The sequence below is a fragment of the Eriocheir sinensis genome, chromosome 44 (assembly GCF_024679095.1).
Source record: "Eriocheir sinensis breed Jianghai 21 chromosome 44, ASM2467909v1, whole genome shotgun sequence".
Lineage (NCBI taxonomy): Eukaryota > Metazoa > Arthropoda > Malacostraca > Decapoda > Varunidae > Eriocheir > Eriocheir sinensis.
In genome coordinates, this window is record NC_066552.1 from 5,748,700 (window position 1) to 5,776,684 (window position 27,985).

The 27,985-nt window shown below is 42.5% G+C and overlaps 1 protein-coding gene across 2 annotated transcripts; it reads right to left on the reverse strand.

The window, feature by feature from the left end:
• Nucleotides 1-87: 87 nt before the first annotated feature.
• On the reverse strand, nucleotides 88-27,985 carry LOC126980355 (tumor necrosis factor alpha-induced protein 8-like protein). 2 transcript variants are annotated; one of them, XM_050830139.1, is made up of 4 exons: nucleotides 27,827-27,985; nucleotides 8,606-8,756; nucleotides 3,624-3,743; nucleotides 88-3,063 (listed from the first exon to the last, which is right to left on the reverse strand). In XM_050830139.1, exons 1-4 carry the CDS (start codon nucleotides 27,961-27,963, stop codon nucleotides 2,770-2,772), a joined length of 702 nt encoding a protein of 233 aa, XP_050686096.1. In that variant the 5' UTR covers nucleotides 27,964-27,985; the 3' UTR covers nucleotides 88-2,769. The 2 variants fall into 2 exon arrangements, with proteins under 2 accessions (XP_050686096.1, XP_050686097.1); XM_050830140.1 differs by lacking the exon at nucleotides 27,827-27,985 and adding an exon at nucleotides 14,478-14,636.

Below are 27,985 nucleotides of genomic sequence, written 5' to 3' on the forward strand. Positions count from 1 at the left end.
TCTCTCTCTCTCTCTCTCACACACACACCTAGATAGACTACGGGAAGAATAAAAAAATAGGAGATGAAAATAATCAAAATACATAAACTACTTCAGCATGGAAAATATATATAATATACATATATGTTTATCTATGCATTCAGGCTTTAGATACAATGGGCAGCTGTACAACACAATCAGTCCTATGTAAAAACTCCATTCACACGAAAATCCTTGATATACTCTCCTCGGAGGCGTCCTTAAATGTATGTACAGTAATGCATAGGAATATATCTGTTAAAAGGTCCTCAGGCTCACTAAACTAACAATGCTCTTTTAAGTAATACATCAAGACGACGCCTCGTGGTTGGCATCTTACGGTAAACTTGAAATACCGAACACCGATGAGGAATGACTGATACGCGAGACATACGCAGAAGACATGGATATATTACACTCCACACTGTTAATCCACCACAATACCATACATACATTCCTGTCGGTGTTCGGAGGAAGAAATACATCATAAATACGCCAAGAAATTAAGGAAGAAAAAGTTTCGTTGCTGGACAATTCCGGTGGGGAGGGAGGGCGGGGAACGGGGCGAGAGATGCATGACAAAAGTAAGTCACCCCCCCCACCGCCTCCCGTCCTTTCACAAGCCCTTCACTCTCATTAACATGACCCGGGACTGTTTACACATGCTCTTGGGGGGACGCAGCACCCCGCCAGCCCTTACCCCTCTCCCCCTCTCGCAGGATATTAAAGCAACGCAAATAATAAATACATTCCCTTGAGGACGTATATAATGCCGCGGCGACGCTTCTTGTGGCACGTCTGCTTCTCCTTGGCCGACTCCGACTCCGTGGACGCCGCCTGATGCAGTCTTGTTGAAGTTACTGTATGTTTGTTTTTGTGGCGTTATTTCCTGTGACCTTTAAGCATTGTGACTGTGTTAGGGTTTGAGATTCACACTCCTCCCTGATGGCTCCTTGCTTCCCTCTATTAGCTTTTTATCAGTTTTATATTGATACATTTACATCGACTTTTTTGTATTCTAATCGCTTTTGCATATCTTTTAAGCGAGTGGGAAAGTTTGGGCTTATCCCCTCTTAGTTCTATGTTATTTTCGTATCATTATCTGTATTATATTATCAACGCTGTAATTAACTGGTTTTAATATTCTTTTTCAAGTAAGCAGGAAGCATGATCACGTCTAAAGGAAAACTATTAATGCTATTACACTTATTATCATTAAAGTTTCTAAGCACTAAATCATCATTGTGACCTTGATTTTGGAGGTCTCGCCTGGGCCAAACAACAAACAACTTGAGGAGTGCCTGCTTGTCCTCTGAAGGTCCCCGCTCGTTCATAAGTACTTCACCTACATTCTCATTCATCCTCTCGACTCAGTACGTTCAATCATGTCAATTATCCGCCAAGCATTCACGTTCCGCATCCACTCAAGACAAACTTCTCGCATGAGTTGCCGAGGGAATGGTGTGACAAGGCGGAAAAAAATTGACTTAACTACGAGATTGATCAGTTTTGTTACGATTAAGTATGACGGCCAATTTTACCCACAAGAAAATTTAATAGTTCTGTAGTGAGGATCAGAGTATACATCGCAGGGATCACGTGACTCACTCCCTCTCCCCGGGTAAGTCCAGAAACTGATTAGTACTGGTTAAGTCTTACGTTAATCTTGGCACGCGTGAAGGTTAAGACAATGTTGTACTTTACCTGGCAATATAGTTATGAAGTAGAAAGTGGTGCTTCATTAACAGGTGACGTAATACAATTGACAGTGGAATATAAAGGAGCAGAGAAGTGATAATACCGCAAGGCTTATCTTAGAGGGAGCAAAGGGGCAGAGTAATGCGGCAAGGGAGTAATGCAGTAAGTAGTAAATGATGGAAATACAATAACAGGTTCAACACAATTCTTGGTAGACTCTTGAGCAACGCAGCAGTGGGTGACGCAAGACTGCCAGGTAATGCATGTCAAACCAAGTAAACATAACGCTAAACCAGATAAGGTGATACGGTAGCGTGGACTAAACGGATGAGGGACTGATTCAAGGCTGTAAGAAAGTGACACATGAACACACTGATATTTGGGAACCTGCACAAGCCTCCATCTCCTGTGGTTGGTCTTTTTACTTCGCCTCTTACAAAGTCTGGGATGGCTCTTGTATCAACATAGTGAGTATACAACTTAAGGGGCTATTACACTGGGCAAATTTTCCGTGGATCTTCAGTCAAACCATGATTTCCGATAGCGTGATTCTCATATTTCCGTGGTTTTCTGACATGTCCACAATCTTCCAAAGCTATGGTAGATTTCACCGAAGGACGACGGTATTACTCACCATCATCATAAGCAGCATTAACACGAAACAAATGAGAACCACGCTAGCGGAAATCGTGGTTTGACTGAAGATCCACGGAAAGTTTGCCCAGTGTAATGGCCCCTTTAGTTGTGGAGTTTGAAAAGTGAGTGGCACGGGGGAATGGTATGGATAAGAACGAGTATGTATGACTGTGAGAGTATGAGACAATGAAGATACCGGAAGAACACGACTGATATCAACAAACATTAACCTCAGACATCTTATATAGCAGTAAAAAATGGCAAACGCTGTATAAAAGAACATAAAAAACGTGAGAAAACTACGTTACCAGCGAAATAGTACAAATAAATGGCATAACTATAAAACAAGTGATGAAGGAAGCTTGAGAGAGCGGAGAAGGAAGTTGATGGAAGGCGAGGGACGTGACAAGACGCCGCTCAGATGCCTCCCTCGTCGAACGCTTTGCTCATGTCATCAACGATTGACTTGAGGGTCGGGCGGTGCGGAGAGTCCTTGCGGAACACCTCTTCGAGCAGCGCCGGGTCCGTGAAGATGTCGAACATGAAGTCTATCCTGGCGATGCTCTTGTCCGTGAGGTGCTTCCCGACGAGCTGCTTCAGAAGGTCTCGGCATTCGCTGATGTTCTTGATGAGGAACCCCTTGTCGAAAGAAAAGTCCACCTCGAAGAAGCTGATCACCGTCTTTACGATCGTGTTGAACTTGATGTGGAGCTGAAACGTGGGCAAGAAGGGTGTTATTCAGGTCTATGTGTCTGGTAAGTACTTCCCCTTCTCATTTTCACATTTCTTCTTCCCTTTCTTATACATTCCTACCCTCTTTTATCTCTTCATACACTAGTGCTACATCTGCTAATTATAGAAGGAAGTTTAACACGGCAAAAATGGTATAGCTCTTGATGTTTTAAATTCGTTTCGTAAATCAGTACGGTATACGATAAGAACTACTACTAACGCTCTTTTCTTTTAAACATATTAGCAACAAGGAAAAGTAACAGTATTTTAATAATATCTTAATAGCTTTTGGTTGGTTCACAATATAGGAAGTATCAATAGTTATTAGTTGGTTTGGTATATAAGAGGGTACCTGAGCCTGCAATATAATTTTCTCTTAATATGAATCAACAACAGAGAGAGAAGAGAAGAGAAGAGAAGAGAGAGCTACGATTGACTATGCATGGTGGTCACAATAAAAGCAAGAACTCTCTCTCTCTCTCTCTCTCTCTCTCTCTCTCTCTCTCTCTCTCTCTCTCTCTCTCTCTCTGTTTACTCACCTGGTTGCCCACTTTCAGTTCCTCTGTATTGAATTGGTCGTTCCGGTACAGGATGTGTATTTTCACGACGATCTTGATGATGTACTTGACCAGCTTTTCCGCCTCCTTCTTGTTCCCTGTCTAAAAGATGGTCACATAAGTCAATGCTGGCAGGACTCATGTTTATCTACTATTATATCTGTACATACACCTACCTAACTACAAATCAAACTACCTACCTATCAATAACTACTTGTCTATGTATCTTTGTCTACCTACCTAGCTATTTATCTATCTCTATCTGTATCTATTTTACCTATTTATCGGCCCAGCTACCTACTTAACTATATACCAACCTACTTATCTAACACCCTTTCCAACTTTTTTTTTTTTTTACAACAAAGGAGGCAGCTCAAGGGCACACACAAAAAAAAACAATAGTAAAAAGAAAAACCCCGCTAATCGCTACTCCCATAAAATAATCAGAAGAGGTGGCCAAAAGCAAGGTCAGATTCGGGAGGAGAGGTGTCCTGATACCCTCCTCTTGAAAGAGTTCAAGTCGTAGGCAGGAGGAAATACAGATGAAGGAAGATTGTTCCAGAGTTTACCAGCGTGAGGGATGAAAGAGTGAAGATGCTAGTTAACTCTTGCATAAGGGGTTTGGACAGTATAGGGATGAGCATGAGTAGAAAGTCGTGTGCAGCGGGGCCGCGGGAGGGGGGGAGGCATGCAGTTAGCAAGTTCAGAAGAGCAGTCAGCGTGGAAATATCGATAGAAGATAGAAAGAGAGGCAACATCGCGGCGGAATTTAAGAGGTAGAAGACTATCAGTAGGAGGAGGAGAGCTGATGAGACGAAGAGCCTTAGCCTCCTCTCTGTCCAGAAGAGCTGTGTGGGTAGAGCCCCCCCCACACGTGAGATGCATACTCCAGACGAGGGCGGACAAGGCTCCTGTATATGGATAGCAACTGCGCGGGGGAGAAGAACTAGCGGAGACGATACAGAACGCCCAACCTCGAGGAAGCTGATTTAGCGAGAGAGGAGAATCATATATTCATCATTTTTCCCCATTTTAAGTACTGTTTATCGAGTGTCTCATTGAGCTCTCTATCACCCATCTGATGTTTGTCCACTCCAGTTCCCTGACAGCCGTTGAAGACATGAAAAAGAGGATGAGGAGAGTGGTACTTGAATAACTTTATCATCATTACCTGAAAACACCCATTGAAGCGTTGGGACAGGTGTGTGTGTGTGTGTGTGTGTGTGTGTGTGTGTGTGTGTGTGTGTGAGGCAGTGGGTTAGACGGACTGATAACAAGCTGATAAGGATAAGCGTGTTAAGGAGGTAAAAATATAAATAATGAAATGTAGTTAATGAGAGAGAGAGAGAGAGAGAGAGAGAGAGAGAGAGAGAGAGAGAGAGAGAGAGAGAGAGAGAGAGATTCTTTATATTTTTCTTTTTAAAAATAAATAAAACGCTTTACGGACAAAACTATGAACATTTCCGGTTTCCTTTGTTCCGAAATAGTATAAACAGTAAGGTCACATGTGTGTTTGTGTGTGTGTGTGTGTGTGTGTGTGTGTGTGTGTGTGTGTGTGTGTGTGTGTTGTATTCCTACATTAACAACTTTCGTTTCTTTGTTTTCTTTTAATACTGCGGCTGACTCGTTCATTCTATAATCCTGACTTCCTTTCAAACTCAAACTACACTAGGGAGGACTGCTAAGGATAATTCACAACGGGAAAAAAAATGTTGAAGAAGATAACAAAGACATGAAAGAGAACACACACACACACACACACACACACACACACACACACACACACACACACACACACACACACACACACACACACACACATTTCTCAAAACTAGCAAAACCGTTCCAGCTTTCTAAAATTATAATGCATTTTTCTCCCCTATTTCTCGTACAATACTTGAATAATTAGCAAAACAGTAATAAAACGATAAAAAGAAATATATAGGTTGGGCTTATACACTATCACCTTATCATTGTTATTACAGTAGTAGTAGAAATAGTAGTAAAAGTTGTAGTAGTAGTATCATCATCATCAGACTCAACAGATCCGTAAATAAGTAGGAAATCCCGCTTTTTGACGCTGTTGGACTGTTTTGGAACGTCACGGTCTCGAATTTTAACTTTTATCTAGTACAAACAGGACGGAAAGAAGGGTCCCACCACGCTCTCTCTCTCTCTCTCTCTCTCTCTCTCTCTCTCTCTTACAACAACAACTACTACAACTCTTCCTCCTCTTCCTACTACTACTACAATCTTTACTTCAATAACGCCATGATAAACAATTACTACTATACCATTATAAGCCCATGTTAAAATAAGCGAGCCAGAACACAGCACACCAATAAAATCTTACTCATATCTAATCTAGCCGTTGAATTCTTACGAGTAGGGTGCGAGGTATACAAATATGAGTGTGAAAAATGTAGCTACTCTTCATACAGACCCGGAGAAGGCAAAGAACAGGGGGAGAGGTATAGACAAGTCGAGAAAAGCCAAAGCAAGGTTAGGTAGCCAGGGCCAATATTCTCAACATTTCGGGGCTTATAAACCCACATCTGTCAAGGCTTTCGAAGGAGTTGTAAGCATTTCCATTGGTAGTTTCGTGACCCTGGTGGTAGTTTGACAAGGGTTATGTGCCATGAACCTCAAAAACACCCATGAAAACACGACGTATCTCTTATTATGGGCTTTGGGATTTGTTGGTGTGAGAGGAGGAGGTGTCTGAGAACGCCGACTCAGGTTATGTTAGCCAGAGTATCGCGGAGCCTAAACAAACGTCTCGGCCGTCGCCCCAACATAAGTCACGAAAACGTCCCGAGAAGAAACGTGTAGCAGATGTTAGGCTCCGCTCAGTATACACCGGCGATGATTTATAAACGCCAAAATTCAACTGAGGCTCCAGAAATGATGAAAAAGAAAGCCGGCACCGCGCGCAGCAGAAGCAACGCGTAAGAATTGTATGACAGCTGGGTAATGGAGAAGCTGGTCTGGTTTATACACCTACGCCTGAATTTTTAACCGTGGTATTAGTATTTATTAACAGTTATGTGGCTAGTTTGGCTTTTCAGCTCCATTTTTGGGACGGAGTTAGCTAGAAGAGTTGGATTTTCACAAAGACGGCATATTTCAAGACTCAGTCGTGAAAAGTTATGAAAAAAAATTAACAAAACCAACTAAGCACGCCTTGATAATCGGGGCAAAACAAGACAAATCAGCCACATTATTGTTGATGAAGACTAATACGACGAAAAAAAGAAACAGGCGCTAAACATTAAGGCTGATATTACAAGACACTTTCGCTTCTCACATCAGCTGTTTCTAAAGGTCAAAGGGGGAATCATTCAGGTTCTAATGAGTATTTTTTAGGCTCAGGGTACAGAAGAAGGGTCAAACTACCACCAGGGTCATAAAACTACTACTGGAAATGCCCACAACTCCTGCAAAAGCTCTCCAACGTTAACGCTCACAGGATGATGGTTGCGATAATACGTGTTCTTGGGCAGCGAGATGTCTTGTAATACGACCCTAAAACTCAGCTAGTGGCGCAGGAATCATAAAGGAAACCCGTCGTGGCAGCAGAAGCAATAGCAAAACCCCTCCAGGAACAATGTACGTGGTATCTGCATCCCGGATATGAGGTATAAAGGTCCCTCGGTCAACAGCATACACCTACGATGACCTCTAGTCCTCTAAATTCAGCTAATGACTCACGAATGTTAAAAAAGAAACCGTGAACAGCAGCGGAACCAACAGGAGTAGCCTAGACTAATTCCACGATCCAACAGGGAGTTTTTAATCTCCCAAACTAAATACCAAAGACTACACTATCTTGTATACAGTATTTAGTGTTGATATAGAAGCTAAGAAATTTAAGGGTACTCTCTCGGATGCTTATTAGAAAACCTGGTATTGTGGGTTGTATAGTTTGGTCTCAGCGCTTATGACACTATTCTGGGCCGAGCTAGGAGGAGGAGAGGAAGAGGGAGGGATCAGCGAGAGGGAGAGGGAGAGATAAGCTTGAGTTGAAGAGGTGTAAAGAAACCTCCAGCTCCAGTGGCAATGCTTTCAAGAGATGCCTGTAACCGGATGTGAGGAAAGCCACGACGGAGAGCAGCAACGATATCACAAAGTTCAACTGACGCACGAATGAAAAAGGAAAAAATAAAGTCGTCATATCCCACAACGCTTAAAATAGACTTTCTATGTAAATATTATAAAACAGATTTCTTAGAACGCTTGGAAACGTTCAAAGGTCGATAAGTAACACCTTCCACGGTTTGTAAGAAGCAGAAAGAGGGCCATCATGAAAAAAATAATAATAATAAAATAAAATAAATATACACATACCCATAGCAAAAATGAATGAACAAATAGATGAAAATACAAGAAGGGGGAGGAGGGGAGCGGGTAAAATTTAGTGATAAAAACAAATGTCTCCAGACAAAAAAGTGCTCGCCCAAGACACAACCAAGGGATCTGAAACAATAAAAAAAAGCCATAAGAATGTTAATATATGGTGATCAGCTCTCCAACGTTAACGCTCACAGGATGATGGTTGCGATAATAGCTGTGCGTTATCTATCTCGCTGTTGCGTGTTTAGGGAAGGCGTGCCGAGGAGACGCCGGCAATCACACAAGGACTCCACTGGGAAAATTTAGCACCACTACTACTACTACCGGCACTGGGGTTGGCCGCTTCAGGAAAATACTTGTCGTTTGAACATATATATCCTGCCATTGCTAACACCACCACTACCATACCATCAACAACAATAACAACAACAAGAACTACTACTACTACCGGGCGTTTTATACGTAAGAAAGCAGCAGTAAGATGGATGACTAAGAGAATTCCGACCCACATCAATTTGCACTCCATTTAATCTAGTTTAGCTTCGTCGCCAAGCAAACCATACTACTACTACTACTACTATTACCCCCCACCCCCACCACCGCACACTCACGTGGGCCTTGTAGAGTTTGTGGATGTTATCGAGCACCGAGCAGAGAGTGTCGTCGATGAAGTTCTTGGCAATGGTCTTGTTGGACATCTTGCCAAGCAGCTTCTTCTCCGCCTTCAGGCTGATATCCCGCACCCTGAAGGAGTCACCCATCCTGGAGGGAGGAAGGGAAGGAAGGTCGTGAGTGGATTTTGATAGACACGTTTATTGACTCAAGTATATACATAGTAATTAAAGAAGGCAAAATGCACACAACATGCACGACTCAAGTACAACGTCGCCTGCAAAATAAACATATGATAAAAAAGGCAAATAATAATGATTAAATACACAAGTGAAATAAAACAATAAATAAATAAATAACAATCTAATAAACACGATACATAGTGATAATCTTTACTATGTAAGTGTGGAAATAAGTCAATCGATATTTTGAAAGTAAGGCGAGTGGTGAGGGCGGTGGTGAACACACGAAGAACATTGGGTGCAGTGAAGAGAATGTTAATAATAATAATAATAATAATAATAATAATAATAATAATAATAATAATAATATACGAGTTTTAAGACCGAACAAAGCCTCGCAAGAAAGGAAACCACAAAGGGAAGGATTATGACGAGGGCTATCACCATGACCCACACAATGAACTGGTGAAGGTGGTGGGGGTGGGGATTGAATTGGTGAGTCATTTACAGTAAGAAGCATTATCCTATTGACTCTTGAGGCAGGACTAAGATGGTGGGGAGGGTAGTGGTGGTGGTGGTAGTGGTGAGGGAAAGAGGGGAGATGGCTGAAGCGGGCGGGAGGGGAGGTGGAGGTCGTGAAGTGAGGGAGGAGGTGGATGTAGGGCATGAGGGGGTGGAGGAGGAGGTGAGGTGAGGTGGGAGATGTGTCCTTATGTTGTGGCGGAGCGAAAATAGTGTTGGAAAAAAAAGGAAGGTTAAAAATAAGAATGAGGACACTTTACGAGGAAGAGGAGGGGAAGGGAAAGCAGCAGCGACCCTACACTCCAGTTCTCAAGAGGGAAAGAAACCAGACGGGGCAAGGTTGAAGGTAGGGAGGGATCTGGTCACGAGTTTGGCCACAACAGTAAAAACAAACGGGGAAAAGGTAAGGACATTAGAACCTCAAGGGCGGGGGATTGTTTACCATAAAGAAAACAAACATGAGGAAAAATATGGACGTTAAACGGAAAGAGGAGGAGGAGAGATAGTAAAAAGTGACGGTGGGAAAGCAAACGAAATGAAATGAAATGAAAGAGAAGGGAGGAAGGGATTGAAGAAAGTGACTGGGGCAAAGTAAAGAAGAAAAGAAGAAAAAGAAGAAAGAAAACACGCAGGTTGTTGTCAGACGGAAGGTGAGTATGTGACAAATGAAAGTGCATGTGAAAATGTGGAAAGAAAACTAAGAAAACTGAACTTGATGTGCGATGTGACAGAGAGAGAGAGAGAGAGAGAGAGAGAGAGAGAGAGAGAGAGAGATGTGCATTCTCACGAGACGGATGCGTGAGTAATAAGCCACCCCCTCTCGACCTCCCTCCCTTTACTCCTTTTCTTCTTCCCTCCTCCCTGTTCTCCCTCTCTTTACTCCCTTTCTCCTTCCTTCCTTCTGTCCTCCTCTTCCTGCTCCTCTTCCCTACGACACTCCCTTTCCTGTTGAGCCGGAGGAGGAGGAGGAGGGGAAGGAGGAGGGGAGGGACAGATGGTTGAAGGAGAGAGGAAGGAGGTAGGAGGGGCTGACGTTCCCTAAATATTACGTCATCAAGAGAGAGAGAGAGAGAGAGAGAGAGAGAGAGAGAGAGAGAGAGAGAGAGAGAGAGAGAGAGAGAGAGTAACCGACTTTTTAAATCCTGAATATAATTTTTCCTAGTATATCATAAGTAAAAACTATAAACTCAAACCATTTCGCATACATTACTTTTTTTAAAGGAATGAAAAAGTAAATCCAAGGGCAAAGGCAATCAGCACATATTCAGGAAACGTGTGTGTGTGTGTGCCCCAGATAAACGTCTATCACACAAGGTCCTGAATTAATTGCTAGGATTAGTTAACATGACGTGTGTGTGTGTGTGTGTGTGTGTGTGTGTGTGTGTGAGGAAGGGAGGGAGAGGGAGTAAAAAGTCATGAACAGCACACACACACACACACAAGTGCCTCTCTGTGGTGACAACGAAGAAAAAAAAGGAAAGGAGGAAAGGAGAGACGTAAGAAATTTGAAAACATAATAAAAGTGAGAGGAAAAGTAGATATTTTTGTTTTGTTTTACTTACTACCACTACTACTACAATTGGGATGCTACTTTATTTATACGGTACTATCTTATTATCAGGTGTGTTATCTCATTACACTTCGTTATCAGTGAAGTACTTCGTTTGATGGACTCCAGGGGCAGCGGGACATTTCTGAAGGGCAAGGAGAGGCAGGGGTGAGGGTAGTGTAGGGGCTGAGGGAGGGATAGGTAAGGGCGAGGCGGGGAGGGAAAGGGATGGGATGGAGGAGAGGGTAAAATGTGTGGACGGGTAAGTAGGGTGAAGGTTCGTGTGTGTGTGTGTGTGTGTGTACTCCCCTTATCCGCCACACTTCCACTCAAGCCACAACTTTTGCTCCATATTTATCTACGCCACAGGATGTGAGTTAAGAAGGTGAAGACAAGCTGAAGGAATCCACAAAACGTTTCCGAGTCCGCTAACATCAGACTGCGAGAGGAGGAAAGACATGACGAAAATTCTTTGTCACGCAGTGGAGTAAACATGGTTGGTGATGATGATAGCGACGTCTGAAAACTAAAATCAATAAAAGAAAAAGACCTCCATACATGCAAAAAAAAAATAAATAATAAATAAATAAATAAATAAAATAAAATAAATACTGACAGGAAACGGCAATGGAAAAAAAAGAGAAAATGTAGGAAGGAAATTTGTAAAGATAATAAAATAATAATAATAATAATACATAATAACAGGAAAGGAGTGGAAGTTTGTTGCTTTACACTACTACTACTACTATTACTACTACTATACGAAGAGAACGAAACTGATCATGCTGGGACGAAAAACGGTGACGAAAAATACAGTGGAAACGTTATAAAAAAAAAAGCCATGAGAAAATACTGATACGAAGAGAACCAAACTGATCAAACTGGGACGCAAAAAGGTGATGGCAAATACAGACGAAAAAAAAAAAAAAAAAAAAAAAAAAATTGCAACGAGCCAAAGACACCCACAGTCCACGGGTTAGAGCAGAATACGAGAACCGAGACCAGAACAACCACGGCGTTATCAGAGGAGCAGGGAGGAGGCTAATGGGCGCCATCTCATTAACGAAGGAGGAAGAGGAAGAGGAGGAGGAGGAGGAGGCAGAGGCAGGAAAATAAAGGTCGTAAGGTTCAAAGAGGAAAAGTAAGGTTAAAAAGGCCCCCTAAAAAGGACAAGACAGGAAACAAGAGTACAGGGTTTAAAAATAAGAGCAGAAAACAATATTAAAAGTGAAAGAAAAAGGACTTATGGGTTTAAAGGAAGAAAGAGGAGGAGGAGGAGAGGAATGAGAGAAGAGTTTGGGACTGAGAAAACAAAGACAAAGGAAACAATACAGGGTTGAAAAAGAGCAAAAAGAATATTAAAAGTGAAAGAAAAAGAAGGGATAATGGGTTTAAAGGAAGAAAGAGGAGGAGGAGAGGAATGAGAGAAGTGTGTGGGACAGCAAACAAAGAAAGAAGAGAAAGAATAAGAAAAAGTAGTGGGAGAAAAGGGAAGCAACAAAATATAAGGAGAAAGAGGAAAAGTATGTTGACAGATATGGAAAAAGAAGAATGATAAAATGGATGGAGGAGGAGGAAAAAGGAAGAAATAGGGTGCCATAGAGGAAAAAGAATAAATAGTGAAAGGGTTATAAAAATGGAATACGAACACGGGGTAACGAAAATGGAGGAAAAAATAAAAACAAAATATGAGACAGGATGGGGCGGGACCAGGAAATAATGGGAAAAAGGGAAAGAAGGAAAAAGAGCAGGCGAACAAAGAAGAGGAAGAGGAAGAGGTAGGGAAGGAAAGAAGGATGAGCGAGAGGACAAAACAAGGGGAGATAAAGGAGAAAAGTGGAGCAAAAAGAGTAGGAATAGAAGGTAAAGAAAACCAGACAAAAAAGGGAGGAAAAAAAGAAAGGAAATAATGACACTGAGGGAAAAGGGAATAGAAAGGAGGGAGAGGATCATAAAGCAAGAGAAGGGGGAGGAGGAAGAGGAGAAGATAGTAAGATAATAAGTGATACGAAAATGAGGTGAAGATGGGAAGAAAATGACAAAAAAAATATTAAGAGGAGGAGGAGGAGGAGGAAGAGAAAAAGGAAGGAAAATAAAATAGATGAGACGAATGAGGAGACGACAGTGTGTATAGGGTCAGAAGAGAAATAGGAGGAGGAGGCTGATGATATGAAGGAAGCGCCACCAAGTTGTTATCTGCTGCAATGAGCGATGTCACGAGGGAATATTTTTGTGTCTGCTCTCTCTCTCTCTCTCTCTGTCACATTCACTCAGGGCAAGGTATGAAATCATGTGTTATGAGACTCCTGAAACACAAACATTACTATCACTACTACTACTACTACAACTACTACTATTATTACTACTACTACTACAACTACTACTACTACTACTACTACTATTATTATTATTATTATCTATTTCCTCTGTACTAGTTCTCTCCACCTTTCTTATCTTATTTATTTCTTAATATTTATTATCAAGAACTGTAAGGTAAAGTCCCATCTCTATTTTAAGACAAACAGGTAAATATATTAACACAAACAAATTTACATAAACAAACAAACAAAAAGATGTGAACAAGGAAAGGAAAACACACACACACACACACACACACACACACACACACACACACAGAGGCAACAAGAAAACAGGAAAAGGAAGGAATAAATCACAAAGTTTCTCCGTTGGTTGTTCTTCTTCGCGTTAAGTAAAATAAAAGACCATGACAAACACATTTCTTGGTCAACAGTAATTCAAGTAACGACCACGTGACCTCATGAGAACCTGGGTGTATTCATGACCTCTGTATAGCGGCCCAAGACCAGCTGAGAAAGACGTAGTAGTGAGCACCCTCTTCACAATGCGTTACCAGCTATTCCTCGTACGTTACAATGCAGTGGACGTCCTCTTCAACATATCTTTTACGTAACCAACAAATTTTTCAACGTAACCTCATGACATAACCTGTGCCGTAATGACCGTGACTTTTAAATCCTGAATATCATCTTTTTTTCTTTTTTGTAGTGTGTCATTGGTAAAATTATAAACTCAAACCCAAGTCGCACACATTATACCTTTGTTGGAAGAGATAAAAAAGGAGTATGGTTGAATAAAAAGGGTAGGAATAATAGGTAAAGAAAAACAGACAAAAAAATAGGAAAGAGGAAAGAAGAAAGGAAATTATGAATGTGACAGAACGAGATAATAAAAGAGGATGGAGGGGAAAGAAGGAGAGGAGGAATAAAAGATAAAGAAAAACAAACAAAAAAGGGGGGAAAGAGGAGGAGAAAGGAAATTATGATAGTGAGACAGAGCGAGAGATAATAAAAAGGATGGAGGGGAAAGAGGGAGAGAAGGAATAGAAGGTAAAGAAAAACACAAAAAAAGGGGGGGAAAGAGAAGGAGAAATTCTGGGATAGTGAAGAGGAGAAAAAAAAAATGAGGGGAAAGAGGGAGAGGATTGGTAAATATGACGATACTGAGCACCCTCTTCACGACACTGACTGTGGTATTGAAAGGGGTGATATGACTGGTCGGCTCTGTGTGTGCTGTTGAATAAAAGGATAACGCTTATTGGTTCACTTTCGGCAGTTAAACGAAAAGAAAATTGCTTACTGCCTGTTACTGGGCGCGTGTAATGAACGACAGCCTCCCATTGGTTGATTCTTTGAAGGGAGAAGAAAGTCTATTGGTCGATTTTACGGAGGTCGTGAAAGGTGAGCGTTCGTGGGTTGACTCCGTGTACGTTTGATTAAGGGACAGCGCTCACTGGTCGCCTGAGGGCACATTAATGAAAGAACGGATGCGACTGGTTGTTTACTGGGAAATGTAACAACAGGACGGGGCGCAATGGCTGATTCTGAGTGTTTAATAAAAGAACTGCGGCCATTGGTTGTTTCTAGGAACGCTTGATGAAAGGAAGGCGCTTATTGGTTGTCCGTGGATACCTCCGAGTTGTGATTCGCTACCTGAGGTAACTCCGGAAATTGAGCAACACCTCCGGACTTGGATTAGACAACGAGGTTCGGACTTTCATGGGTTTTAGTATTTATTTCAACAAATTAATTAAACAAATCAATAGAAAATGAGGAAATAATTCAGGGTAATTTAAAGGTCTGTACTTTAAACTCATTGGGGTCTGTGTATTGAGAACTTCACTTGAGGAGCTGGATTGACCCTCGAGCCCTGTCAGGCATCAGTAAGCTCTGTTATCAGTCCTTATCCCTTTAGCTTTCACCTTGGACTCTTGGATAAAAACAAATAATAAGATAAACCCGTGGATATCGATAAAACTTCTGTGAGCAGTATTATGGTTTAGGCCGAGGCTAGAAACAGCTCCCTTGGTGTTTTTCCACTGGGGGAGAGGGGGGGGTAGGGGGGGGTGAGTCAGGAGCTTCAACTATTATCTCCGGATTTCAAAACTCTCAAAGCTGGCAACCCTAATTAGTGATAATGACTTTGATTACAGAAGCTACCATCACCACTACTACTACCTTATTTTTCTTACAGCAAGGGAGGCAGCTCGAGGGCAATAAAACAAAAAACATCAACGGAAAAGCCCGCTAGACGCTGCTCCGACAGAAGAAAAAAAGAGCATGAGGCCAGAATAAAGGTCAATTTCGGGTGGAGAAAACTACTACTACTACTACAACTACTACTACTACTACTACTACTACAACTACTACTACTACAACTGCTACTACTACTACTACTACTACGACTGCTACAACTACTACTACTACTACTACTATTACTGATGATAAGACATTACTCATTACCAATTCACCTGCACATACCATCACTACTACTACTACTACTACTACCACCACCACAACAACAAAACAACCACAACAATACTACTACCACCGCTACGACACAATTACCTACAACAAAAACCATAATCATCGCATCAGTCGTAATTACAGCCAACATCAACATACAAATCCCCCCCCCTCCACCACCACTATTATCACAGCCACCACCACCACCACCACCACCGCTATCAGCAATACACCGGCCTCAACTCCGTTTCTTGCCCCATCTGACCGGAAATGACGTCACACCCAGTTATAACCGTCGCCGCAAGAGAGAGAGAGAGAGAGAGAGAGAGAGAGAGAGAGAGAGAGAGAGAGAGAGAGAGTGCGTCTGTTGATATCAAAGTTGAAATTATTTTAGGATAACAACTTCACGTAACTGCTATGAGAGAGAGAGAGAGAGAGAGAGAGAGAGAGAGAGAGAGAGAGAGAGAGAGAGAGAGAGAGATGGGTACAAACAGGAGACTGACAACTCGCGTACAATAACTTTACTTTTGACGTACGATGACGATGACGAGACGAGCGCAAACACCTGACGTGCTGTTGACTGACTGGAGACTGACAAGGATGAAGTTTGTTGGATCGAGTTAATGTTTTAAGTGTTGACGATCAGCTTTGAATACCAACACGGAGGGAAGGATTTAGGAAGGGGAACAGAAATGAAGGGAAGCGATGGGTAGGAGGTGGTGAGGGAGAAAGGGAAGGAAGATGAAAAGAAAAGGACAAGGAAGAAAGGAGGGAAGGAAAGAGAATAGGAAGGTCAAGAAATGGAAAACTGCATGAAAGGAAGGATTTGGGGAAGAAGGGAAGCTCGAAAAAAAATTGGAAAAGGAAGGAAAGGGAAATGAAAAAAAAAATGGATGAAAGAAAAAAAAAGGAAATGGTAGGGAAAGGAAACTGCCAAGGATGAAGGAGCGGAAGGGAAGGAGGTAATCAAAGAAGGAAGAACAGAAGTGACGAAAGAAGGCAAGGAGAAAGTGACGGGTGGGAAGGGAATGAGAGAGAAGGCAAAACGGCCAAGGAGGGTGAGAAGGGAAGGAGAGGTTGACATTCAAGTTAAGAGAACATGAAACAGTTACCGATGGCTAGAAAGACAAACCGGCGATAGGAATGTTACGAAGGACGAAATGAAGGACAAGAGAAAAGGTTAGGATAGATACAAGTTAGGACATGACATGAGTAAGGATGGTAGATATAGTTGTTAAAATAGACAAATATGCAAGCTAGTGCGAACACGAAATTAAGCAAGGAAAGAGGGAGGAGAGGACAGATAGTGGAATTAATGATATATTAATGATGCAGATAAAGTTATTAGTTAAAAAGACATGTAAATAAGCAGGTGAGAAAACGAAAGCATGCAAGAGAGAGCGGAAAGGGAGACGACAGATTGTGGAATTAGTGAGAATAATGATAGCGTTTTGAACATATAGAATATAGATAGTTGCAGTTGCTAAGGGTAGAGAGTGAGTGAGTGAGTGTGCGTGTTGGGTAAGCAAGTGAGGGAGTGAGGAGGATTGTGAGTGAGTGAGTGACTTGGTGTAAGCGAAACGAGTCTTCTTTCTTCGTGACTTGTGGAAAGGCTAAAGGATAAGGAATGTGTGACCCAGAGAGAGAGAGAGAGAGAGAGAGAGAGAGAGAGAGAGAGAGAGAGAGAGAGAGAGAGAGAGAATATGAGTTGGACGTGAGTGTGGTCGAGAATAGTGGATTGAATGAGGATCAAATAAGTATGTGTATATAAGACGTGTATGTTGGTGCAAATGAAGAAAAAAAAAAGAAAAAAAAGTAGTGATTGAGGTCACGCAAAATTGGATTCAAACAAAGAAAACATAAATAAATAAGTTTGAGCCATAAAGTTCAAATATCTTTAACTGATAAGAAGTTACCTTCCTGAAATAAATTATATTCACGGATATACGCAAAATTCCTTTCCACATTTTTCCTTGACAATATATATCGTAGGAAAACAAGATAAGAATACGGGAATAAACTAACACCAACTTTTGCATACCAAGTCACCCAATCAAGTTAACCACAACCCAGCACACGAAGTAATATGAAAACGGTCCAAAACATGCGCCATATACAGATAACGGCGTTCATACTCTGATTTTCGCTCATTCTCTATGCTATCGTTCACATTGATGTAATACTTTTGAGAGCAACTGTGCAACCGAGTATATGACATAACAAATAGTCAAATAGTCTAAAACGTGCACCATTTAGTTATAAAAATGTTTATTCTGTTTTTTTCTCATTTTTCTTCTATCGTTCTAATAATTTTTTTTAGGGGGGGGACAACAGTATTTAGCACACGAACGAACATAAAAATGGCTTATAACACGAGGCATTTACAGTTAGAAGCGCCCATTTTTTTTGTCGATTCTATATTCCGTTCACATGGAAGTATTTTTTTTTTTTTAATGGCAACTGTGCAACCCACCAGACGAAATAATATGAAATCGCTTTAAAATATGCCCCGTTTACAGTTAACGGCGTCCATTCTCTCTGGTTTTCGCTCATTTTCTGTTCCGTCGTTCACTTGGAGGTCGATTATTTTAGGGGACAAGTGTACAACGCCAACGCAGCGCCATAAACTCCTCCAAACAAGCACGGCCACGCACCACCAGGCACATGACGGCGATTCAGTGTTGCTTGTGGGTTTTGCGTTTTAGTGGCTTCTTGATCTGTATTTTAATTCCAATCTCTCTCTCTCTCTCTCTCTCTCTCTCTCTCTCTCTGGCAAAACGACTAAAAACTGAAAAATCAAAACATGTAACTCAACCAAGAACAACACTAACAACACAAATGAAACAAAACAAAACAGTGAATAATTGAATAAGCAAGCAAATCAAGGTTAACCGTGGAATGAATACAGAAAGCAAGAGGTAAATAAACACACTTAGCAAGGCAGACTTACTTAAATTTAATCCAAGGCCTATTTCGTCCCATCAAAAGCCGTTGGATGTGAGGACTTCAGAACTACCAGAGAAAAAAAAAAAATAACGAACACGAACACCCCCTCCAACGGACAGCGAGGACAAGGACGCGGACAGGGGAAGTTAGAGGAAGGCAAACAAATGACAGACGGAGAGCGGGAGTGAAGATTAGGGATGCGTGTGAAGGGCAGGGGCGGGAAGGCTGAGAGGGAAGGGAAGAGGGCAAGGAGAGGAAGGAAGACAGAGGTGGAGTGTGTGGGCTGGTGGGTGTGGCGTGGGTGGGTGTGGGTCGGTGGAGCACGTGGATCGTGTGAGTATGGAGTGTGGGTGTGAGGACGAGAGGCAGGAGAGAGAGGAGGGGGAGAGGTATTAAGATGAAGGCCAGGGAAGTGCAAGGTAGGAGAAGCTTAAGAGGAGGATGAGAGGGAGGATGATGCAAAACAGGGAAAGGATGAAGAGCAGAGTGATAAGACTAACGAAACTGACTGAGGAGGAGACACTGGAAATCTGGAAATGAGAATGAGCCAGGTGAATGCAGAGAAGAGAAGGAAGATGATGCAAAACAAGGAAAGAATGAAAAGCAGGAAGATAAAACTAACGAAACTGAGTGAGATTGAGGAGGAGGAGACACTTGAAATCTGGAAGTAGGATTGAGCCAGGTGAATACAGAGGAGAAGGAAGAGGAGAACAAGTGTAAATAGCACAAAAACTGTGCTAGATCGGCATTGCGTGACCCTCCAACACACCCCCAACAATTTATATTATGCAACTAGGGGCCTAAAATGGAAAATGCTGAAAAGTAAAGATGGCGCCACTATATACACTTGCCTGTGCCACAACGGGCTGGGGCCGACCATCAGGCCCTATGAAGGCCTACCGGCGCCACAGGCCAAGACGTAATAATAAATAAATAAATAAAAAAAGCTGACTTTGTTTATAATGCCATGTTGTAGGGTTCATCAGGGCTAACAAATGTTATTATACAATGTCATGTCTACAATGCATGGGTAAGCCAGGAAAACAACTTGAAGAGAACAACAAGATGTACAATCTGTTGATCGGCGTCTGCGACGCCGATAAAAATGCAAAACAAGGAAATGATGAAGAGCAGAATGATAAAACTAACGAAACTGAGAAGATCGAGGAGACACTTGGAATCTGGAAGTAGGACTGAGCCAGTTGAATCCAGAGGAGGAGGAGGAGAAGGAAGGTGATGCAAAACAGGGAGAATGAAGAGCAGAAAGATAAAACTAACAAAAATGAGAGAGATTGAGGAGGAGGAGACACTTAAAGTCTGGAAATAGGATTGAGCCAGTTGAATGCAGAAGAGGAGGAGGGGGAGAAAGTGGGGGGAAGTGGAGGAAGAGGAGGCGGGCGACGAAGGAGTCAAGATGATCGATGGCCAAATTCAGGAGGACATTGTCTTGACTACCTGCGCCGAGGAGTTACCTGCCTTGCTGGCGTCATGCAGAGGGCAAACACACGAGCCCCGGGTGTTCCTATTCCTGATAGTTCGATCCGCGCCCAATCAAATACCAGAGATGTAATAAAGAAAAGAAATATAAAACAAGAAAAAAATAGAAGAGAAAACGTTTGAGCAAAAGTTTCAAAGTACGTCACATAGTGTTCTTCTTCTTATTATTATTATTATTATTTTATTTGACTTGTTGTTATTTAATAAATATAAAAAAAATAGCTCTGAATTTCCGTGTCAAGAAAAAGATGTCTAGGGACTTATAAAAAATTAAACACAGACACAGATAAATAAATAAATAAATAAAAATAAATAAAAACAAAAAAATGAAGTTTGCCTTGTATTTAGGAATTCAATACGCATCTCTCTCTCTCTCTCTCTCTCTCTCTCTCTCTCTTCACAAGCGTGCACACAACCTTCTCACTACGCTTTGCAAACTACTACGAATTTGCCCTCCAAGGATTTACTGAGCTGCTAAACGGATTGCGAAACGACGATGGCGAAATAACGATAATTCTCTCTCTCTCTCTCTCTCTCTCTCTCTCTCTTATCTCACCGACTCGCCTCTCTTCTTCCTCTTTCTCCTTCCTCCTTCCTTCCACCCTCCATCTTTTTCACCGACAAAAAGGACTCGACAACTGACGGACGAACAAAGGGACGAATATTCAACGTGTCGATTTCAAGATCTTCAATTCGACTACTGATATAACCTGTTCCCTTCCTGACATTCCCCTACTTCTCCCTCTCTTCCCTTATTCTCTCCTACTCCCATCTCTCTTCGTCCATACCGTTTTCATTCATTGTGTTTCTCTACTTCATCTTCCCCCATGTAACTTTTCATTAATATTTTTACCAGGAAATGGCTGCGTACTTCTTCCTCTTTTCCTTCATTCTTTCCTATTTCCATTTTTCTTCGTCCTGCAGTTCTCATCCATTGTGGTCTACGTCATCTTCCTCCATGCACCTTTTTTACTATTGTCTTTATTAGGAAATGGTTGAGTGTATCAGATTCACACACACACACACACACGTACCGTCACACCTACTTGGGCAGGCACGCGAGTTAACAATAACATATGATACGAACGTGACCGGGTGGAGAGAGAGAGAGAGAGAGAGAGAGAGAGAGAGAGAGAGAGAGAGAGAGAGAGAGAGAGAGAGAGAGAGAGAGAGATTAGAGTGAATCGCCAATAAAATCCAGCTCAAGTATAAATTAATTTCGAACTTCAGTGACGAAAGAGTTCCAGTCAAGGCTCTCTCTCTCTCTCTCTCTCTCTCTCTCTCTCTCAACAAGTACAGTCCTTGTTTACACCCAGCGGTCACTCCTCTTCGCTGTCAGAGGCGGGGAGATCCAAGAGTAGGTTAAGAGTGCGCTAAGAGACCCTTTTAAAGAGGTAACGCGACCTTCCTCTTCCTCGTCTTCTTCCTCTTTCGCTTCCTTTTTTTGTTGTTAATCATTCTGTCTTTCTCCTCTTCCTAGAATCGCTGTTACATATATTTCTATTTTTCTCTCTTGGAGATGCTTTTATTCACTTTCTTTCTCCTCTTTATGGATTTTTTGTTTTTGTTTTCTTCCTGTCTTTTACGTCTTTGTCCTCTTCCTAGAATCGCTGTTATTGTTTTCATCTTTCTCTTTCTGGAACCAGTTTTATTCACTTCCTTTCTACTCATTGGATTTTTTTTTTTTTGTTTGTTTCCTGTCCTCTTCCTTCTCTCTACCGTCTTTTTTTATCATTTTCCTCTTACTCCTCTTTCTGGACATTTTTTTCTTATTCACTTCCTCTTTCTCCTCTTACTGGGAGTATTTCTATTCCCTTCCTCTTTCTCTTCTTCTTGGACACGTTCTTATTCACTTTCTCCTCTTTATGTAACCGTTTTCTTTCATTCTTTCCTGTTTTTCCTTTTTTTTCCTGGAACCGCTTTACACTTTTTTCCACGTTCGAAAACTAGGCTATACATTGCATTTGCTTACATCTTCAATTAATAAATAAAATAAATAGTTGATGGATATTTAGTTGTGGTAGCTGTCTATTTCTTGTTTTCTTTACTTTCTTCATTATTTACATCTTTTCTCTCCATCTATTTATCTTTCTTCGTTACTCTCTTATCCGTATTCACAGCCCTTCCTCTCACCTCTTAACATTTTCACACCAGACGTCTTTCTTTCATTTTCCTTCCCTTATCTTTCCTCCCACTCATCCGTTCTTCCATCTCTCTCACGTCACATATATAAATAACTTCCCACCCTCGTTGTGGCACCTCAGCGCACCATAAACACGCCATAAAACCGCTAAAGAAAAAGAAACATCGCTGCCCTTGAATCATACCCTCTATTTATATACCCTATTATTAATGGTCTCTGCAGAAGCACCTAACGCGGCCTTGAGTGAGGATGCGAAGCGGACTGCAGGCTCTCAAGGGTTGCTTTGTTCAGTAAACGAGGAAGGAAAGGAAGGAGGAAGGAGGAGGGAGGAGGTGAGGAGGAGAAATAGGAGTAACAAGGCGAGGAAGGAGGAAGGGATGGAAGGAGGAGGTAAGGAGAAATAGGAGGAACGAGCCAAGGGAGGGAGGAAGAGATGGAAGGAGAAGGTGAGGAGAAACAGGAGAAGCAAGAGAGAGGGAGGAAAGGGGTGAAAAGGAGGTGAGGGAAGGCGGGAGAAATAGGAGAAACAAGGCTAGAGGGAGGGAGGAAAGGGAAGAAGGGAGGGCGACGAAGCATAGCAAGGACGAAGGGACACACCAGGCAAGAAGGAAGGGAGGCACGAGGCAAGGAGGAACAAGGAAAAAGGGAAGGGGGAAGGGAGGGATGAGGCAAGGAAGGACTGGGTGGAAGGAGGGAGGCAGGGACGGGATGGAGTAGGGAAGGGGAGGCACTGCAGTAGGAGGCGAGGGCACGAGAGGAATGGGATGGGGAAATCAGAGGAGGAAGGGCAAGAAAAACAAACATCGATCAAGATTGCTCGATAGATGAAACAGCGCGGGTAAGGAAACACTGGCAGACAGACGGGAAGACGTGCGCCGATGTAGACGTATGTTGTGTGTTTACTGCGAAAGAGGATGTAGATGTATGGTGATAATTAACTGTTGAATAACGATGCAGACGTACGATGTGAAATAGCTGTGAAATAAGGAAGTTTACATATGTTGTGTATTAACTATGAAAACACGTGCATGCAGTAAAAAATGTAGTTACTTAAAAATGCGCATAATTACGATTAATTACTGTAATTACTGAAGATGTATCACTGATTTATAACTTGCTTCCTTGAGACGGAAAATGTACATGGGTTTTCATAGATGCACGTGTGTGTGTGTGTGTGTGTGTGTGTGTGTGTGTGTGTATGGAGTTGGATGCTGCTCACGACACATAATCCTTTACGTGCGGTTGTCGAGAGAGAGAGAGAGAGAGAGAGAGAGAGAGAGAGAGAGAGAGAGAGAGAGAGAGAGAGAGAATAACATGATGACAAAAAAAGACAAAGATGAAGACGTGCAAGAAAACTCGGAGGACAAAGAAACTAAAATCCGCTGAGATAACTAAACATGAAAGAAGAGGAGGAGGAAAAGGAGGAGGAGACATATAAAACAGTTAATCAGCTATAAAACATAAAACAAAGCTGCCAAAAGTACCGAAGACATGAATCATACCAAAATAACTTATCTAACCTTTCTTTCGCCCCCCTCTCTCTCTCTCTCTCTCTCTCTCTCTCTCTCTCTCTCTCTCTCTCCGTCGCCAATGCCATGAGACACGTGGCGGGAACGGTGTGACAAGACAAGGAAAGATGGGAGGGGGACGGCTGGGGAAACAGGGGCGGGGGGAAGGGCAGGTGTAAGAGGCTACAGGTGGGCTGCTGTGAAGGGTCTATCGAAGTGTGTGGACTCTTAAGAAGCCTCGATTGAAGACTTTTTATCAGGTATCACAGAGAATAAAATAAATTGTCGTTTAGAATGTAAAATTATACTCTACCTTGAATAATATAATGTTCCCTGTATAACCGACATCCAGGAGAGAGAGAGAGAGAGAGAGAGAGAGAGAGAGAGAGAGCACTGATAAATTGTACACTAAAATATCTGTCGTTTTATGGTTTTAATTATACGAGAAGCGTGTTGGCAATCGTGTAATCATACATAATTAGTTAAACGACCATTGGGACAGTTTTATTGGGAGTATATGCATGATTAAAGAGGGGGAGATATATAGATAGACATACACAATTATAGATAGATAGATGATAGAGATAAGTTGAGGGACATATAAACAATAAATAAGCAAGTACATAAAAAAAAAAAAATACCGAAACATGAAGAATTATCCTCACACTCGTATATCACCTAATGTTGACATAACGACACGAGAGAGAGAGAGAGAGAGAGAGAGAGAGAGAGAGAGAGATTAGATGATTCTCTCTCTCTCTCTCTCTCTCTCTCTCTCGCGGTTGCAGGGTTGCGGTCACCTGCAGAAATAGGTTTGCCTCGCCGCCACTGCCCTTAATTCCGCGGCCTTCTCTGTACCGCGTGTTTGTGTGCCTGGGGCTGCGCTTGGCTTGCACGCATCTCATAAAGTATGGGCGAGGGCGTGGCCAGCGGCGGGCGTGCATTCATATAGGAGCCAAAACGTGTGGCGCGAGTCTAATAATGCTACTGTGAAGATTTAGAGGTTGAGGCAATGGTGGGTTTGTTTGTCAACTTGTGTGTGTGTGTGTGTGTGTGTGTGTGTAGCTGCCTGGTATATAAGAGCGATATGAAAGGAAGTGAAACATCCTGTAGACTCCTACAGATAAGACTCACCGACCAAGGAGCACTGGACACACACACACACACACACACACACACACACACGCACGCACACACACACACACACACACGCAAAGCCAAACACAACTTTTTCCAATAAGTTTCAGATGCAAAGTTTAATACGTGCAATCAGAAGGAGGAGGAGGAGGAGGACGAGGACGAGAGGAAGAGGAGTTTGTTGTCCTTTGCCTTGCCTTGCCTTAAAGACTTAGATTACTGTTGTTAGTAGTAATAGCAGTAGTAGTGTTGAATGGTAGTGGTAAGAATGACAAAGTTTCAATGTTTTTGGTAGTTGACGTGTGACCGGTTATTTATATTCACAGATAAGAATGGAAGCAGTGTGGCTGTCTAAGTATTTGTCGTGATGGTAAAGCAGTGGATTGTAGTTACGAGAGTTAGTTACAGTGGCAGTTGTAAGGATGCTTGAGCTGTGCATGATGAACCGCGGAACACACACACACACACGGACAACAAGCAGAACACGTATAGAAGATGTGTGTCAAGGAGAGCACAATCCAGCACAGTCACACCTTCGCATATCAATTTCATTTCGTATTACCCTCCTTCAAACTGACTGACATCCAGGCCAGTCTCAGAAGGCACCGGGAAGATGGTATGTTTTATTTTTAGACGAAATTAAAGACGTTGTACCAGAAGAAATCATAGAAACAGCAAAAAAGTACCTTAGTTGTGGAGATCGTAGTCGTCGTCATCGTAGTTTTAGCATTAATGGGAAGTATAGTTGTAATGGAGGGCAGTAGTCAAGTAAGCTCATTCTTATTTTCTCTTTTCTCCTTTTTTTTTTTTTTGTTTTCTCAGTTTCCCATTTAATTCTTGCCTAGTTCCCCTTCCCTCAAAATTGTTTCCGCCCCCCACCTCCCCCCAATCTTACAAATACCTTTCTTCACCCTTTTCTTAATTTTCTTTTTTTCGTCCTCATTTATTTTTTTCTTCACTTCATTTTACGCCCTGTTCCCTCTCGTTCCCTCTTCTTACACATTTGCTTCCTCCCTAATCTAATAATTTTTTCTCCAGCCTCTTCTCCTTTATCTTTCCTTGTCTATCTTTTTTCCACTGTCACTTAATCTTAACTCCCATCCTTTTTCTTCTCTTTCTTATCATCTTCAATTCACTGGCTACATTATTTTTCCTTCTCGCCCCCTCTCCAATTTTCTCTTTTAATTTAAGTTCCCATACTTTATTTTATATCCCCTTTCGGTACCATAGTCCACCCAACTTTGTTTCCCGTCTCTTTTCTTCCCTCTTTCCAGAACTATTTATTTTTACAGCTAATATTAGTCCAAACTCTCTTTTCTCCTACCTCCTCATCCCATACATATCTCTCCCCCTCTTTCTCTCCACCTAATTTTGCTTCACGTCTCTTTACCTTTCTCCTATTTCTTCTTTCACTTGTTATCAATCCTCACTCCCTTTTCTTCTGACTCTTCATCCCTTTCTTATATGTTTTCTCTCCCTCTTTTTCTCTTTACCTACTTGTGCTTCTATTTCCCCTTTCCGTAACTATTTCTTTCACCCAATACTACCCCTTTTTTCTGCCTCATCCAATCTTCACATCTTTTATCTTTCCCAATCTTTCTTTCTCCAACTCATGTTGCTTCCCGCCTTTTCTCTTCTCTCTTCTTACATCTAATATTACTTCTCGCTCCCTTTTCACCTGGCTCCTCATTCCATCCTTATTTATTTTTCTCTCGCTTTTTCTCTCCACACAATTTCGCCCCCGTCATCCCGTTCCCCCACCAGGAGCAGTCAGTGGGTCGTTCCGTGGCTTTAGGCGTTGTTAAAGTTAGTTTCCCCCCGTAAATTACCTTCGTATACCCGAGGGGGACACGGCCGAGGCGGAACGCTGTGTGTGAGAGGAGGGGGAGGAATGGGGCGCTGTTGTTGTTGTTGTTATTGTTTGTTTTAATCCCTTGGTGACTGAGATACAACACATTTCGGAACGTGGAAAAAAAAGTCTCGAGTTAGCAGAAAATAAAGGGGGGGGGGAGGGGGAGGGGGGATACAAATAGTCATGGAAAAGATAACTAGGTGAAACTTATCGTGGGCCAAAAGGTTATGGCTATCTTACATATCATTATTATTATCGTTATCATATTCACTTCTCGTTCTGGTATCGGCACCGTCGTTATTATCATTATTAGCAAACCGTTATAAAAATTAGTCGTCATGTCCGAAAGAATGATCTCAACGGGTGACATAATGTGTCACATACGCCAAGGACAGCTTATCGCGAAGATCCAGTGGAGATGATCACTGGCTGCTAATCATTCCTCCACATATTCCGCATTATCAGACGTGTCGTGATAAGATAACGTGTGCGTGTGGGGGGGGAGGGTCAAAGTGTGTGTGGGGGCGGTTAATAGGTATATGTGGTTTAAATGGTGTGTGTGTGTGTGTGTGTGTGTGTGTGTGTGTGTGTGTTAAAGAAGCATAACACACTCGGATTACTTTACAAGGCACTAAACAGACCGAGCCGTGTTATTTACGAAAGAGCGTGGAGGCAGGGGCGGAGGGGGAAGAGGTGGGCATGTATCTATTGTGCTGCTGCTGTGGTGGTATCGCCCGGGGACCGTTACCAGTACCACTACCCCCGCTATGGGCACCTTACACCTGCCTACCCCAGCTTCCGGAGCCCACCGCCACCCGCCACCCGCCCCTCGCTCGCCCTCCCTCCCGCTCCTCGCCCACAACCATTAAAAACTACGGTAAATGTTTAAGTTCCGGGGCTGGTATACCGCGCTAAGGAGTTCCAGGCACGGGCTGTTGTTACCTGCTCGCTCTCATCAACAATCCCAGTTTCAAAAGTTCCATGAAGTAATCCACGACATTCCACTGCTATTCGCTGCTCCATAACTGTACATCCACACGAAATGGCACTCGTTCTGTGTGTACTAACGGGTGTGATGCAGGTAAAGAGTGGCAGCGTACCTGAGAGGCGTGCGGGGCGGCAGACGGGGAGAGAAGAGGCATACACCACTGAACGCACCGCTGCCACACAACAACTGACACACGTTCGTCGGCGTAGCGGACTCGGCTGCGGTGCGAGGTGTGCTGCGCAGCGCCATCTGTTACCGTCCTGCGACCCTC

Coding starts and splice junctions, on each gene's coding strand:
- LOC126980355 (XM_050830139.1), bottom strand. CDS start 27,963: ATGGCGCTGCGCAGCACACCTCGCACCGCAGCCGAGTCCGCTACGCCG. Junction 3,744..8,605: donor ACAAACTCTACAAGGCCCAC/GTGAGTGTGCGG, acceptor ACCATCTTTTAG/ACAGGGAACAAGAAGGAGGC. Junction 3,064..3,623: donor AACTGAAAGTGGGCAACCAG/GTGAGTAAACAG, acceptor CCCACGTTTCAG/CTCCACATCAAGTTCAACAC.